The following is a 16,578-nucleotide window of genomic DNA, read 5'->3' as shown; positions in this document are numbered from 1 at the left end:
ATTTACAAATATATGCAGCTATGCACTTGCATTGTGTCTCTTGATAGGGGGGAAAAAAAAATCTTGTTTGAAACTTTTTTTTAAATATCTGAGTCTGGAGGTGGTATCCCATTGAGAATGAGACAGTTATTGACCAAAACCTCTTGTAAAATATATTTTAATTTAGTTTCATATTACAGGAAAAAACCTCATTAAAAAATTTTAAGCAGTTACTTATGTTATTATGCACTTTTCTTTCCAGATTAACTCATGTTTATTTAGTGCCAACAACACTGACAGTAGATTCTCAGTATGTAATCATTCAATTTATGTACATGCCTGATATCTAACAGGAAAAGTGTAGGTGACAATATATTATGAACTGGATCTGTTTGCACAGCTGCAGTCACCTTGATATTTTTTTTTCCTTCTTCTGATGGCAATTACAACAGTGAATACCGCTGTATATTGTGTATCTATGCTGAGCTCTGGATTGTTTATTTTTTAATAAATGTATTATGAAATCTGCATGCCTTCTCCCAGTTTGTTGTTTGCATAATTTTGATGCCATATGGATATGGAGATAATGTGCCAATGGATGTTGTTTAATCTAGGGCTTTACTCGCTTACAAGCATAGAGCCACTAAGAGGCTTAGACGCTCTTACTAAACATCCTTTTTTCGTTGAGATTCAAAGTGTAAAGAGAGTGCAGGAGCTATGATGAAGTGACCTAACTTATATTTTTATATCCTCACAGAACAGTGAAAAGGGCTGTGCAAGACTGTCAAATATGAGATGATATGGGGTTATTCCTCATAACCTTTAATAATAAATCCGAGCTGTGAGACACTGCCGGTGGCTATGGCATTAGTTACAAGATGCAAAGGTCATTAGAAACAAGCCTGCTTCATGGCTGAAGGTTTGATTAAAATGGAACTCATCTATTCATTGTCCAGGATAAATAATCACTTGACTTTTTAGAGCATTTTTGCCAACTATAGAAATAGTTGACTATGATGAAATGGTGATGTTACACTTTTTCACTTGTCAGCATGAGTCATGATTTCTATGTTTATTGTTTTTCTATGACAGTTACTAAGCAGTCTGTCACTCCACATTCACACACACTCTCTTAGGTGTTTTGATGGATTCCTGGTTGTTTTCTTGCAGCTGCTTTCTTTGGTTGCTGAATACGTGCTCTGCTGAATACGTGCTCTCTATCTCCTTATCCTTGGACCACTCGGTATGACCTGGACCGAAAACAAACAAAGGCATTGCTCTTAAAGAATCAAACACTATTTCAGCAATCGATGATATTCATCAAACATAAATATAAGGGGAAAAAAACAAGGTTTGTTGCAGTTCTGCCCTACAAACAGCTTAATCATAATCCCTTTTATCCATTAAACATCAAAGAGATTTCAGTCAGCATTCTGTTGAGCTATTATGTCTGAAGTGACTCATTGCCATATATCATCAAGTAGCCTGTGATATTAACTACTTAAATCATCCAACTGCAGTTTCCCAACAGAATAAGCATAGCTTCTGTTCATGCACAGTGGACTGACATGCAGTCAGGTGAAAAAAAATGAAAGTGAATTATCTTTTTGTTCAGTTCCAAGGATTTGTATCAGCAAAATAATAATAATTATTATATATATATATATACATACACACACACACACACATACACAGTACACACAAAAAAACCCTCAAAAATAGTTAAAGGAACACTTATTAATCAGAGTATATCATCCAGTCACTTAAACCTTTGGGATAGGGTTGTTAATCAGTTTCGGCTGCTTTGGTGTTAATGAAATAAACAACAGAGGGGCAATAGTGAGAAAACCTTCAAAACAGGAACGGCAGGTGGGGGAAACACCCACCCCCACCCCCAACTGTTTTGCATTTGGCTAGGGTCAGTGTAACTACTGGTGGCATGAGGTGATACCTAGACCCTACAGAGGTTGCACAGGTAGTCAATACATGCCACAGCCAGAAGCTTTGCTGTCTCCCAGCATAGTCTCAAGAATATGGAGGAGATTCCAGGAGAGCGGCAGTTACTCTAGGAGAGCTGGACAGGGCCGTAGAAGGTCCTTAACCCAGTAGCATGATTGGTATCTGTTCCTTTGTGCAAGGGGAAATAGGTGAGTACTGCTAGAGCCCTACAAAATGACCTCCAGCAGGCCACTGTGTGAATATCTCTGACCAAGCAATCAGAAACAGACCTCATGAGGGTGGCCTAAGGGCTTGATATCCTCTAGTGGGCCCTGTGCTCACTACCCGGCACCATGGAACTCAATTTGCCATAGAATATCAGAATTGGCAGGTCCACCACTGGTGTTGACAGACGTGAAAGGGTCTGGATAAGATTATGCTTCCTGTAACATTGTTCAGCATGACAGAATGGTGCTGGGTCAGTGATGGTCTGGGGAGGCATGAGGAACGCAGAGACCTCTGCAGGCTAGGCAATGGCACCCTGAGTGCCATTAGGTATCAGTCATGATACACTGTTAGACCCATTGTCAGACCCTACGCTGGTGCAGTGGGTCCTGGGTTCCTCCTGGTGCACGACAATACCTGACCTCATGTGGCGAGAGTATGTAGGCAGTTCCTGGAGGATGAAGAACTGGATACCACTGACTGCCACCCACGGTCGTCTGACCTAAATCCAATAGAACACCTCTGGGACATTATGTTTCAGTCTATTCGAAATGCCAGGTTGCACCTCAGACTGTCCAGGAGCTCAGTGACGCCCTGGTCGAGATCTGGGAGGAGAGCCCAAGGACAGCATCCATCATCTCAATAGGAGCATGCCCCACTGTTGTCAGACATTCATACAAGCACTTGAGGCCAAACAAACTATTGAGTACTATTTTGAGTTGCTGCAATGAAATTTTGGCAAAATGGACAAGCCTGCAGGATCATTTTTTTCACTTTGATTTCCATGGTGTCTTTGAATTTAGGTTGATAATTTTCATTTCCATCAAATGATGTGGTATCCTTTCATTCCTAATACATTACCCAGTCCATATCAGTATAGATACCCAGCATGATTTTTTCCCCCATTGAGATCTGATGTGTTTTCAAAGTGTTCCTTTAATTTTTTGAGCAGTGTATATCTGATCCTTTGCAAGTCTTAAAGTTAGGTAAACACAACCTTAAATGAACAGCACAGAACCAATTACACCATGTAATTTAACAAAAACTAAGCCAAAGGCATGAAAGATTAAATACACCCTTAATGCTTCCATAAGAATTAAGAACAGGAGCCAGATGCTGCTTATCAAATACACTTGATTAACTGATCAGAAAGTGTGAGTGCTTCTATAAAAAACAGATTTTAGCAGGTGTGTGTTAACACAATGCCAGGGAGGAACATCAGCAATGATCTTAGATAAGTAGTTGCTGCTATCCATCGACCTGGGAAGGCCATTTCCAAGCAATTTGAAGTGCATCACTCTTTAGGGAGAAAGATTATTCAGAAGATGAAAACATTCAGGACAGCTGCCAATCTTCACAGGAGTGGATGTCCCAGCAAATTCACCCCAAGGTCAGACAGTGAAATGCTCAGAGAAGCTGCAAAAAACCCAAGAGCTCCATCTCAGACTCTGCAGGCCTCAGTTAGCAAGTTAAGGTTCAGGACAGTACAATTAGAAAGAGACTGAACAAGTTTGGCCTGTTTAGAAGGGTTGCCAGGAAAAAGCCTCTTCTCTCTAAAAAGAACATGGCAGCACAGCTTAGGTCTGCAAAGCTGCATCTGAACAAACCACAAGGCCTCTTCAACAATGTCCTTTGGATAGATGAGACCAAAGTCAAGATGTTTCACCATAATGCACAGCAACATATCTGATGAATACTAAACACAGCACATGACCTCATAGTGACTGTGAAGCACGATGGTGATGATATAGGCTTGTTCCGTAGCCACAGGACTTGTGCACCTGGCAGTGACTGAGTGCACCAATGAACCCCTCTACACACCAAATTCTTATAGTCATGTGAGTACATCTGTCTGACAGCTAAAGGTTGGCTGAAACTAGGTCATGCAACAGGACAATGATACACATCAGCAAATCTACAACAGAATGGCCAAAAAAGGGAAAAAGCAAGATGTTGCAATGGACAAGTCAAAGTCCAGACTTCAATCTGACTGAAATGCTGTGGTCGAACCTTAAGAGACTAATGGATAAACAAATGCTTGTAAACAGCAATGAGATAAAGCAACACTGTAAAGAAGAGTGAGTCAAAATTCCTCCACAATGATGCGAGAGAGTGATACAGAGTCATACAGAAAACGAGTACTTCAAGTTATTGCTGCTAAAGGTGATGTATGCATGTATGTATCATTACGTTTTAATGATAAAATAAAGGTTACAAATGTAATTACTTACTTTGTTGACCCCTTCGGACATTTGGGCAGCCGACTGAGCTTTCCACCTACAGTCAGACATAAGCAAAAGAGTGAGAAAGTTGGTGGACTATGACAAGAAGTTACAAAGCACAAAAATAACTTTCAGATTGTCAGATGCTTACAGGTAATGACCAGTATACCCAGGATGAACAGCACCGCCGCAATGACCAAGCCAGCATTTCTCACGGACTCATAATCTACATATATGAAACACAAATCATATAACCGTAGAAAAAAGTAATAACACACAATAAAAACACAGTCAAAGAGAAGCTTCTTACCATAGGTGAAATCTTTGTCCCATTCTGAATCTATATGGAGTAAAAGAAGGGGGAAAAAGTATTGACTTAAGGATGACTGTTGAACAGAGGAAATATCTACAGGAACAAAAAATTAAAAAAAAGAGAGGCTCACTGGGGAACAACTGTCAGAGATGGCATGACAGATCTACTGGCTCTGCTGACATGCTGTTGATGGTGTATCAAAAACCTATCTATGGCAAGCCAGCACAGCATGAGGACACAAATATCTTATCTCTTCTTGCATAAGGTACAATCAAGCATTAATCTTTTAGCAAGAGAGGAAGTGAGGTGATCTGTTCTACCACTACGCCGTGGGTTTGTTTGGAAGACGGGGAATTGTGATACTGTCACAGTCTGCCATGAGATAACAATAGAAGCACGATGCCTGTGGCATTTAGGGTAACTAAGGAATAGGGAAATTTTTTTATTACTCCAGATAAGTATAGCGGTCCATTTCTTCCCAGGTGCAGATTGGACGGTTTTCACTGGAGATGCTGGAAAAAATAAATAAAGCAATCAATAAATAAAGAAGAACAAAAATACTTCCCCAGATTTTTTATTTCAATTTTCTGGCATTCTTTTTACCTTGTATTGAATATATAGTTTATTTTAATTCAAAAGCATAATTTTACATATTGGAACCTTTTTTTTTACTGGGACATATTGACTTTATGGCTTTGCAGTGTCCACACAGTTACCTCTCAACAAACACTCATATCATCAAAAAAAAAGATTAATTCTTACATTTCACTCAATTTTAATTGAATTTCTAAAAATCTCAGTGGAATGAGTCGCAGGGGAAATTCCTGCTTTTCTCCATATCAGTGTCACCACTGACACATGGTGCTGAAACATATAGGTTAGATGAGGTAAAGGGTAAAGACTGATACCTGAAGTGGATGTGAGTTTTGGTTGATCTGTTGTCTCCACACTGGGAACTAAAAGAGATGAATATATAAGATAAGAAAAAGTATCATGCAAAAGAGAGTTAATAGGGTTACATACACATGACAAACTACCTGCTGAAGACTTTGTTTGTGATGTGGGGTTACTGAGGGAGACGCTTCCGTGCTGGTTTGTGGTTTGCTCAGGGGAAATTTCCGGGGAGGTGCCAACTTCTCTTGTTACTCTGCCTTCCACTCTACTTACTTTTACACAGAAAACAACTGAATTAGATAGATAGATAGATAGATAGATAGATAGATAGATAGATAGATAGATAGATAGATAGATAGATAGATAGATAGATAGATAGATAGATAGATAGATAGATAGATAGATAGATAGATAGATAGATAGATAGATAGATAGATAGATAGATAGATAGATAGATAGATAGATAGATACCAGTGACAACTGTAGTAGCGCTCTCTGTAGATGTATTCATGTGCCCCTTTTCATCTGCATGACTGTTGGTCCTTGACACTGTGGGAGAAAAAGTTACATTTGAAACACACAAAAAAGTACGAGTGAACCTTGCAACAAGGCCTCGATACAGTCCACTCTACTGGAAGAACAAAGCACAGTGTTATTTACGCCAGTGATTTTTCTCAAACAATGAGGCCAGACTTTAAAATGTGTCTGGCCATGCACAGGAGCAAGTATGTCACAGTAATAGTCTTGTGAGTGGGCCTGTGAGGCAACCTCTGAGTACAACAGAGCTGGATTGTTGTGTGAGCGTACAGGACAGAGGGGCCGTTGTCTGTTTACTCACTCAGCACCTTCCAAATAGTGCTGAAGCTCCACAAAACCTCTACTTTCTTGGGCTAATGCTGCCGCGATGACTCAAATGAACCCATGTGAGGGGGACCAGCCTAAAAATGGAATGATTAACAGCTCACTCTACAATTTAACGTTTGATATGTCAGTATATAAAAAAAAGCTTTATTTATAATAAATCCACTAACATCACATCATGATAATCATGTGGCTGGTAAACAAAAGATGTTGCAGATGGTTTCCTGTTCCATTATGACATAAAATTAGAATAATTATTATCACATTATCATACTTATGAATATTGATATTTGGTACCCTTAAATACACACACCATTAAAAAAATCAGCATTTAAAGTGCAACTCAGCCATGTTTACACATAATAATGAGTTTACCAGTAAGAAAGATGAACATTTAGCACGTGTAAACAGGGGTGTAATGACTTCTGTGGGTCTGGATGACTTTTGTCAAGTACAAGAATATGGCCATTCGCCAGGTAGGTGGTGTCTAACTTGGGTCTGACTGAGAACTACAAATCAACATTTGTTTTTTGATTTTTACTCATGCTTTTAAAATTTGTCACCTTCACAGATGCTGTAACTGTTAAGACGCTAATCCCCAAACATTCACTCAGCTTCAAACAGATAAAAACTAATATAAAAAAAAATGGTGCTGTCATGCCAGCGCATCAGTGGATCATAGATATAAAACTCATACCACATTTGAAAATTATTTTAGTTTTTGTTTTTTAAACTGATCTCCCCCTCATAAAGGTTGAAAAACACACTGCATTTTTAGCTCCATTACATCACTTAACTGCGGCCACCATATTGTTTCATCAACCATGTCATGATTATGGAAACAAGAGTTTAATACACAGTTAAAAATCATTATAATTGGTTGATTTTGAAGCATGTGTGTCTGTGTATGTGTTTTTTTTGGTATCAACCTATTAAAAAAAATTTAAAAATCCCAATTACAGGTGCTAGGGAGGCTCAGTGGGTGAGCAGGCAGCCATGGTGAATACATGCATGGCATCCGGCCCGTGGCCCTTAACTGCGTGTCTCACCCAATTTCTCTCTCCCCCACTTTCTTCTTTCTCTCCACTGTACACTATCTAATAAAGACAAAAGGCCAGAAAATAATCTAAAATAAAAAAATCCTGCAAATACCCCAGTTTGCATCTTAACATAGACCCACTGCACAGATATACTGTTAATGCAATTTGTGATCAAGGTGATTAGGTCGTTTAGTAAAATTTACAGTCTCTTAAAAAAAAAAAAAAAAATCAGTTCACACCTGACTTCACAGGGAACCAATTCTTAATTTTTTTCTGGTACTCACCTCTTAACATCATAAACAGGAAAATGCTCAGGTAAGTCAAATACATCTGAAAGGGGAAAGAAACATATTCAAAAGAGCTGCTGTGAAACAGTGACAAGACAATCTGTGGTTATAGGACTGAAATGATCTAGTGTATAAAGTAACTCAGAGTACCTACACACAAAAAATAAAGGTAAATTTTTGTACCCAAAAGGTACTTTTATCAGGAAAGTTCCCTCTAAGTACAGAGATGGACCCTTGGGGTGATTTACTGTGGACCATCAGAGGTACAAAATCACTTGTCAGAGCAAATGGTACAAAAGTGTACCAGTAGAAGTCAGTGTTGGGTGGGGTGTTTCCTCCCAGACGACAAAAAAAAAGGCGCCAGAAATCCTAAAAAAAAAAAACTCAGCCAAATTCACTTGAACTAGAAGCTGCATTTCTAGCTTTTGTTATTTTGGTTAGATTTGAATTACTTGTTGCCTTTAACAATAATAATTGATAATGTGTTTGTGTATATTGATGTGGTTGAAAGAATTTAACATATTTAAAGTTGCATTACTTAATATTTTAAACTTGTAACTTAACACTAAGGTCTTTAAATTATTTTACATAAATTAATTGGAACAATGTCTTTTGCTGCTTGGTTATTTATTTATTTTTGTAATTTATATAGAAAGATGCTGCTACACCCTATCCAACCATTCAACTTATGGATAATAAGTGGAAGACGGTGATGACCAGTGCCGGGCCCAGTCTGGTGAAAGTAGAGTAGATGTATGCCACTGCACGGGCCTAGGTGAAGCCTTTATAACAGCCTTCAGTATGTACTTTGTTTTCAACATTACATTCTTCTGTCTTCTATTCAGTTCTTGTTTTAAACTGAACTAAACTTCAAACTGAATTTTAAATTATACATTTTGATAAATAAAGAATATTTTTGTGAATCTAAGGGTTTGTTTTTGTCTCTCAAAGGTACCATTAGCCATGTCGCTCCAGCTGTACCTCATTGGGTACATAATTTGTACCTTTGTAATGGGTACAGTTTTGTACCTGTACATAAAGGCACATATTTGTCGCCAGAGGTACAGAAATGTTCTTTTAAAGGTACAGACAATAAGGTACAAAATTGTTCCTAGATTTAGAGGTACAACGTTGTACTCCACTAGGGTACAGCTGGAGCGACAAAGCCTTAGTACCTTTTTAGGTCCATTCTTGTCCCTCTATTTCTTAGTGTGTAGGATGGTAGCTCCTTATAAAATGCCTGGTTATATGTAGACTATATTCTCTGGCGCATGTGTTACAGAAGATTCAAGCAGCTCCACACCACATCCTGACAAATGTCTGCTCGTTAGCACTGAGAAAAAAAACGCTGCTGATTTGTACTGTGTCTCTGCAGTCATGTAATAATCTTACAATTGTTTGCCCTGGGAATGAAAGGCTCTGCCTAGACAATTGAGGCAATACAGTATTCACCCTCCAACAGTTTTGTACGCTGTAAATCTACCAGGAAGCTGTAATCACTGAGGTTAGCACCACATGGCTGCTTCCCTTTCCTCCTATAGCACGTGGCAGCATCACCCACACGCCTCATTCAGTGTGCCAGAAAACAATTTCTTACTTTGAATGTCATACTTTTTTTTTTTTTTTCAAATGTGAGTGATCGAGGCCACATATTATAGATGCAGTCCTCCCACACATGTCTGCGCTAAACTTTTGTGTCTCTTTAGATCCAACTTCATCATATTTTGTTAGCTGTCACCAATTAAAAATGGCATTGGAGCATATGTCAAAACGACTCTTTTTATGATAATAGAAATCCTTGTACTGGGCGAGCGGCAATCTCCACATCAGTGGAAAACATAGGCTATTTCTTCCTCCCCCTCAACATTTTGCCCACGGGTTAAAAAAAAATGAAAAAAACAATAAACAAAAGAAAACACTATTGCAAAACAGAAGTAGGAAATAAAAATATACTGTATAATTTCACAACAACACCTGCCAAACAGAGGCAACAGAAGCAGGCAGGGAAACTGAAGGAAGTCTGTGCCAGGGACTTAGTTTGAATCCACTTCCAGAAAAAAAAGGGGAAAAAAAGGAAAAAAAAAAAATTAATCATGATCTTTGACCTATCCGGTGGCAGCTCATCCTCCAGGCTGGGAACAGTGTGACAGGTGAGCATTTGTGGCCGTCATGAGCTCTGACAGCTCAGATTAGCAGGTCATGCCAATCTTCATTTCACTCCAGAGCATATGTCAAGATGAGGCCTGTATCCCCTGGGCTGTACAGACGTCTTTCCCTTCCCCTAGCCTGACCCGCCTGCCTGTTTGTCACATCTTGCACTCTCACTCACTCTCCGTCTGTCTGTTCATCCATTTGTCTGTCATCCTCCATCAATCTCTTTTCAGTTGGCTTAGACCAATACACCCTTCAGCCCTAGGATATTCAGTCTTTCATCCAGGCTATTATGCTTACCTTTGTATCCATCCTGTGAGGTGCCTGAGTCCAGAGCATCCACAGCCTGATCATCTACAATGCTTTCCTCTGTGTGTCAGTGTGTGCAAAGCTACTGGAAAAATGGCTAACCAACCACACCCATGTGATCACCCACCACTTCCTCATCCATCGGTCTGAATTCAGTCTTTCTCTCTCTCTCTCTCTCTCTCTCTCTCTCTCTCTCTCTCTCTCTCTCTCTCTCACCCACTCTTTGTCATGACATGGGTTCTTCACCCCTGTTCTTTGGCTTCCAGTTTTCTGTTTGTAGTTCTGCTTTATCAAAGCACCAAATTACTTCTCTTCCTATTATATCCATCCTGTTTGGTTAACCGTCTTGCTTCATGTTTATTTCCTGCTTGCTGTCCATCTCTCATCTCTATCTATGATGCTGGCTCACAAAAAAAGAGTGACCTTGTATTCAAGGCCTGCAGGTATGTTTACATTCACTTGAAAATGCACGGCATGCTGTATTAATTATTCTATTAATACAATGACAATGTTATAAAATATATTTTACTGGCCAGCAATGTAAGTCAACCCTACTAAAAGCATATGGAGAAGTTATCCTGTGTACAATTTAACATTTTCGGTTTTGTTAGGGGTATCTAGGCACAGTAGTTTAAAACCTCATCACATCAATAATTATTAACCTCATTAATTATAATCAGTGTTCATAGTCACCCAGTTCCAGTACATATTACCACAGAAAGCCACTTCCTCCATGTATGTCTTGATGTACTGAAAGGTTTAAGCAATTGCTATTGCTGAGCTCTTGAATTGCTGCTCTGTCTGTAATATTTTATTGTTTCAAGGCTGAAGAAATGGAGGATGTGATTGTGACATAACAGCATTACCAAACTGAGAAGCACAAACCGACACTGTTGCAGCAGACAAAGCCTGCAATTCATACAGACTAGCAGATGAAAATCTTTGTGCAGTGTGTTGGTGATGCTTTTTGAACAACTTTTGACATGTTAATGTTTTTTGTTTTGTTTTTTTATTAAGTGTTAATATTTACATTAATCAGCCACTGACACATGAAATTAGTTATTGTTACAGTGGCACCAGATAGATAGGATATTAGACAGCAAGTACTCTTAAAGTTGATGTAAGCAGGGAAAAATGGGCCAACTTGATGGCTGGATGACTGGGTCAGAGCTCCTCGAAAACTGGGGTGTTCCCAGGATGCAGTAGTTGGGCTCACTGGTGATGGATTAAAGGCTGGCTCGTGTTGTCTGATCAGAAGAGCTACTGCACCATAGCACAAAACGCTGAAAAACCTTAATGCCATCTCAGAATACAAAATGCATTGCAGCTTGTTGCATACAGAGCTGGGGAGCTAGAGATACTGTGAAATGGACAACAGTGGTCAAGTGTGCATCACAACTGGACCCAGAACAATAAAGAAGGTGATGCAATCTGGTCAATCACTTTTTCTTTTATATCATGATGGCCACTCAACATTTCATGCCTTGATAGTATGGCCCAGGCAAATTTTGACCCGGGCCAAGATACTAAGTGTCTATTGAGGTTTATGACTTGATACACACATTGCACAAAATTTGTCTGCCATATTGGGCATGATAAAAGCACTGGCTAGTGAAAAAGGGGGTATTTCCTGACTAGATGGTATTGGATGGAAGCTGCTGTCAAATTGGTTGCAAAGAAGATGCTGCACCAAAAATGTCTCAGTGAATGCTTTGGTTGCTAGCAGATTTCCCAGTTGCAGGTAGTTTTTCATATTTTTTCACAATTACTTGCTAACTACTAGCCGAGCGGTAGTCTGTGCATTCAAATTCATAGGAAGCCTTGCATGTGTGGGACTTGTAATATGTGTTTTCCCACGCTCACTGAAATGGCAGCACAGGTGATTCTTTTGACATCTGTTTAAATCCTGGTTAGTTTACCTCAGTTAGCTTAGAATAAATGGATTCTAATTTCTTATATTGCAGGTGCAAATGTAATGTACAGTACTTGCATTTATATAGAACCTTTCTACTCTTATTAACCTCACAAAGTACTTTCAACTACAAGTCATACTGTAACTGTACAGTTATATAACACTTTATTCACGTCTGTACACTTGAAGCCCTACCTCACATCCATGCCCAATTTAGAATCACCACATCTAACACACATCTTTGGACTGTGGAAGGAAGTCAGAGTACTTGGAGGAAACTCCCCACAGGTACACACAGTCTCCACATGGAAAGATCCCAACTAGGTTTTTGAACCAGGAACCTTTTTGCTGTGACACGACAGTGCTAACCCCTGCACCACTTGTGTCACCCTCTGACCTCTGTATGACTTCTGTTTCTTATGTGCACCACATATCATCACTCCTTTGCTGTTTTACTGTTTCACTGTTTCAAGATTCTCCCATGATCCTTCAAAGATCAGCACATGCCTCTCTCAGCAGGAACCAGGAAAATGTGGTGGGATCACAGAGAGTTGTCACGACAGTGTCAAGGTCCCCCCTTGAACTCTGTCACCACTGTCCCAGAAAAGATATACACAGACGTGACATGCAGAGCTTCACTGTTTCATGATTCCCTTAAAGGACCATTTTCATTGATTTAACCTAAATTGTCAAATTTGATCCGAACAGAATGTAAGAGTTAACTTAGGAATAAATGGAAGCAGTGTGCATGACAGTGAGCCAATGTTTAGTCTGCCATAAACATCGTTGCAGAGTCACTGATCATTTAAACCACCTAACATCGTGAAAGTCCACCTGATACCACCAAAGCAGCTCTGTCTTATTGATGCGTGGACTCCAGAAAAAAATCTAGGTAGCATGTCATGTGGTATCAGGCACTGAGAAAGCAGCACATTCTGGTTCATGCATTGGACTTGATTTTCCCACAGGTAAATGTATCTGATCTGAAGTATAATAAACTCCTTGAAGTGCTCGTCAGCTATTCATGAACAGTTTTTTACAAACTGGTAAAGCCTATTAGCCTGCTGAAACAGGCCCTTGCTATTAGGGAAGTAGCCCTGAAGAGGTTTACAGTATTCATTTACTAAATTTGCCATTTGTCATGGTCCTGGGCTGGTGGTCCAGTGTTTTGAGTTTGTTTGTGAAGTTCTATTTTGTTGTATTGTTCGGGTTGTGTTTCTTGGCTTTTCTCACTGTTTAGGTTCTCAGTTTGTTGTAGTTCTGTCTGCCAGCTTTGAGTTCAGTTATTGTTTTGCATTCTGTTTTCCTGGGTCCTTGTCTTCCTGTGTCTCTGTGTTCTTGTATTTCCTGTGTCTCGACCCCTTTTAGTGTTTATTTCCCTTCCCATTGTATTTGTGTCTGTGTTTGTTTGTTGGGGTTGGGGGGGTGGGGAGGGTGTTTCCCTTCCCTTAGTCTTAGAGTTCAGTTCTCCCTGTGGTTTTCCCCCAATCTCCCTCCCTTGTGTTTGGGGGGGGGGGGGGGGATCTCTTGTGTCTGTTATTCCTTCTGTTCTGTTATGTCTGCTTGGGCATCATAGTCAGCCACTTCCTGTTTTATTTTGACAGTCTTGTGTTCCCTGTGCTTTGTGTTTAGTTTCGCTTCCTCTGTGTTAGTTTCATTTGTTTCACCTGTTGTTCCCTGTTGTTTCCACTCTCCTTGATTTCCTTGTGTGTATTTAAGCCCACAGGTTTTCTCTCTTCTTTGTTGCGGTGTCATCAGTGTTACCCTTCTTAGCTGTGTATTTTCTAGTTTAGTTTCGCCAAATGCAGGCAAGTGATGCTTGTCTGTAAATCATACTCATCCTTAAGTGAAGACAATGACTATAAGTGTGCAGTGCTTTAATAATAATAATAAAAATGTTATCAATAAAAACGCCAAACTGAGCTTGTTGTACAGTACTGTATATACACTATGGCCAGCATGCTTTCACTTCCCACCTTCTCAACATTAACAATTCATTGTGTTTCTGCCTCCTAGTAATATTTAATTATCTAATGTTCTTTTTAGTCAGTTGAAGTCTTTCATGCACATGGAGGGGCAAATTATATCCTTCTTTCTAACAACAGGAGAGCAGAGCCACAAAGTGAGTCACGATAGCTGCCAGTGAAATCATGTTCTAATTTGTTAAACCTGCAGTTGCTTTGATTTGATTTCTTGATTTGATTTCTGAATAATGAGAACATTGACAGAGTTTGCAGAAATTAGAGTTAAATTTGAGTTTGCTCCCAGCTGGTAGCACAACCTGTTAAAGCAATAAAGAAGAATTATTAAATCTTACCCTTTTTTTCTCCCCTCCCCAAACACATACCTGAGCGGGGTAAGGAAGATGTTAAAACAATCCTGGAGAGGAGGTAATTAAAGTCTCTTAATTTTTCTTTTTTTTTTTTTTTGCCTCTTTTGACTTAATTGTGCTCTCATACAGCCTGTCTATTTGAGCTCCCTCGAGAATCTTCTGAAAACAACACATCAAAAATGTTCATGAGGTAAACGAGGGAAAAATAGAAGCTGACATACAATATTGAGCTGTCAAGCCTTCATTTTTACCAGATTACTGTTCCTGCCTGAGCTAAAATGATGCATTATGAACAGGCTTTGGCACAAAAACTGCAGTCAGAAAGAAACTTGAACAATTGTTCAGTAATGAGACAAACAGCTCGTGATGGAGAATAGCATGCCTGATGGAGGGAACATAGTAAAACATTCAGATTTATCTCCTGGCAGACAGGTCCGGCTGAGGAAGCAGGAATTTGTTGGCTTGACAAAAGTTAGCACTCAGCTCATCAGCATTTAAATATCACTTCATATCCTGTAAGTAACTATTTCTATATGCACTTACCAGAGCAATAACAGCAGACCATGTAATCTAAATCAAATTAGAAAAAGAGCACATTTCCAGTGAGTAATAATTTGTTTTTTAACTTATACATATTTTTCTTTTTATAACCATGTTTATTGGACTGTTGTGGAGAGTTATGTGACACTGATGTGACGAATCGTACTTGGAGGGAAAAGAGGAAGCTGGGAGGGTGTGTGCATGACGGATTTGCATAGAGATGTGAGAAAACCCAGTCACTCTGTGCGGATGCTGCAAAGCAGTGGAACCTAAAAAAAATCTGTGGAACCTTTGAAGAGTTTCTGTTCTCTTCACAGCAGACATACTCTACTATAAATACAGAGTACTCAAACCCTGTAATTACAATGCAGGAAAAGCTACTTGTGTAGTCAAGCTAGCATGCTAATATATAGTGTACATTAAGCTGATTGACTGGCTCCACAAACACATACAAACACACAAGTAATTAAATGTCCTCTTAAAATAGAACTACTAGTATTACTTTCCATATAAACTTTAACATAAAGCTTATCTGCATTTTTATTTCTGTGAGGCAGTAGCAAGGCTCTGTTGATGATGATAGCACTTAATTGGCTCTGACTGGGTATTGATGTAGCACAATGAACAAGTCAAAATCCATTACTCAACACTCTGAAAGACATCTGAAAAATGTCAGCCTCAGCTGTACTTTGTTTTAGGTGACAATCACCAAATATTAGCTTCCTTACAGACCAACATGGTGAAGTAAACACTGCATCTGCTGAGTATTAGCATTTGCACAGTGAGAATGACAGCAGAGTACACTCAGTTAAAAGAAAGATGATGTAAGAATTTAGCTAAAAGCAATGCTTTGCTTTACTATGCGAGCACAGTTTCACAGAGCAACTTGCGTGATTGTAAACTTTTTCTTTGATTAGCTTTACGATTAAATCTGACCAATTTATCAGAATTTCTTTTTTTTTTTTCTTAATTTGTTTTCTCACGCAATCCAATTTGGATTTCGAAAAATGCTCCATAAAGATTAAAACTATTGCATCGGTTGTGGAGTGAAAGCCTGCAGCAAACTGATTTTCTCTGAACTAGAAAAGAACTTTGGGTGGCCAAAGTAGCAGCTTAGCCTAACCCTGTCTTCTGGTCTCTCTATCGTTCCCTGACTGCCCACTCTCTGTGACTCTGTGAGACAAATTCCCCACATGGTTTCTCCCTCTCTTGCTCTCTCTGATGCTATGAGCCAAACTTCAATCCCAGAGAAAACAGGATTAGAGCCTGGCCTTAGATATGGCTTTACTTCCTGAAGACATAACTGTGCTAAATAACCCTCAATACAATCCCATTGTAGGGATTCCCACAGACTAACTGTGAGATCTGAAACTCTTTGTCGCAGACAAGGGAGGGATGGCACACTGTTCTCATCTGGATACATGTTGGAAAATGTTGATGTAGGATGGGTCAAAGGGATGATGTCTGCTTGGGTGGCACCGTCAGTCTGTGCCGCTTCTGCCCCAGTGCACAGCTATGTCAGTCCATTTTTATGTCTCACTGATTCATGTCTACCTGCAGGCGTGGGGGGGTGTG

At 39.5% G+C, this 16,578-nt stretch overlaps 1 protein-coding gene across 1 annotated transcript; it reads right to left on the bottom strand.

The window, feature by feature from the left end:
• Positions 1-492: 492 nt before the first annotated feature.
• fxyd5 (FXYD domain containing ion transport regulator 5) lies at positions 493-10,324 on the bottom strand. Its single transcript, XM_030749582.1, has 10 exons — positions 10,211-10,324; positions 7,757-7,802; positions 6,043-6,120; positions 5,715-5,843; positions 5,586-5,633; positions 5,127-5,189; positions 4,675-4,704; positions 4,516-4,590; positions 4,374-4,419; positions 493-1,229 (listed from the first exon to the last, which is right to left on the bottom strand). Exons 1-10 carry the CDS (start codon positions 10,262-10,264, stop codon positions 1,205-1,207), a joined length of 594 nt encoding a protein of 197 aa, XP_030605442.1. The 5' UTR covers positions 10,265-10,324; the 3' UTR covers positions 493-1,204.
• Positions 10,325-16,578: the final 6,254 nt, after the last annotated feature.

The sequence above is a fragment of the Archocentrus centrarchus genome, chromosome 16 (assembly GCF_007364275.1).
Source record: "Archocentrus centrarchus isolate MPI-CPG fArcCen1 chromosome 16, fArcCen1, whole genome shotgun sequence".
In the NCBI taxonomy this organism is placed as follows: domain Eukaryota; kingdom Metazoa; phylum Chordata; class Actinopteri; order Cichliformes; family Cichlidae; genus Archocentrus; species Archocentrus centrarchus.
Note: the sequence above shows the minus strand (reverse complement) of the source record. Positions and strands in the feature narration are given on the sequence as shown.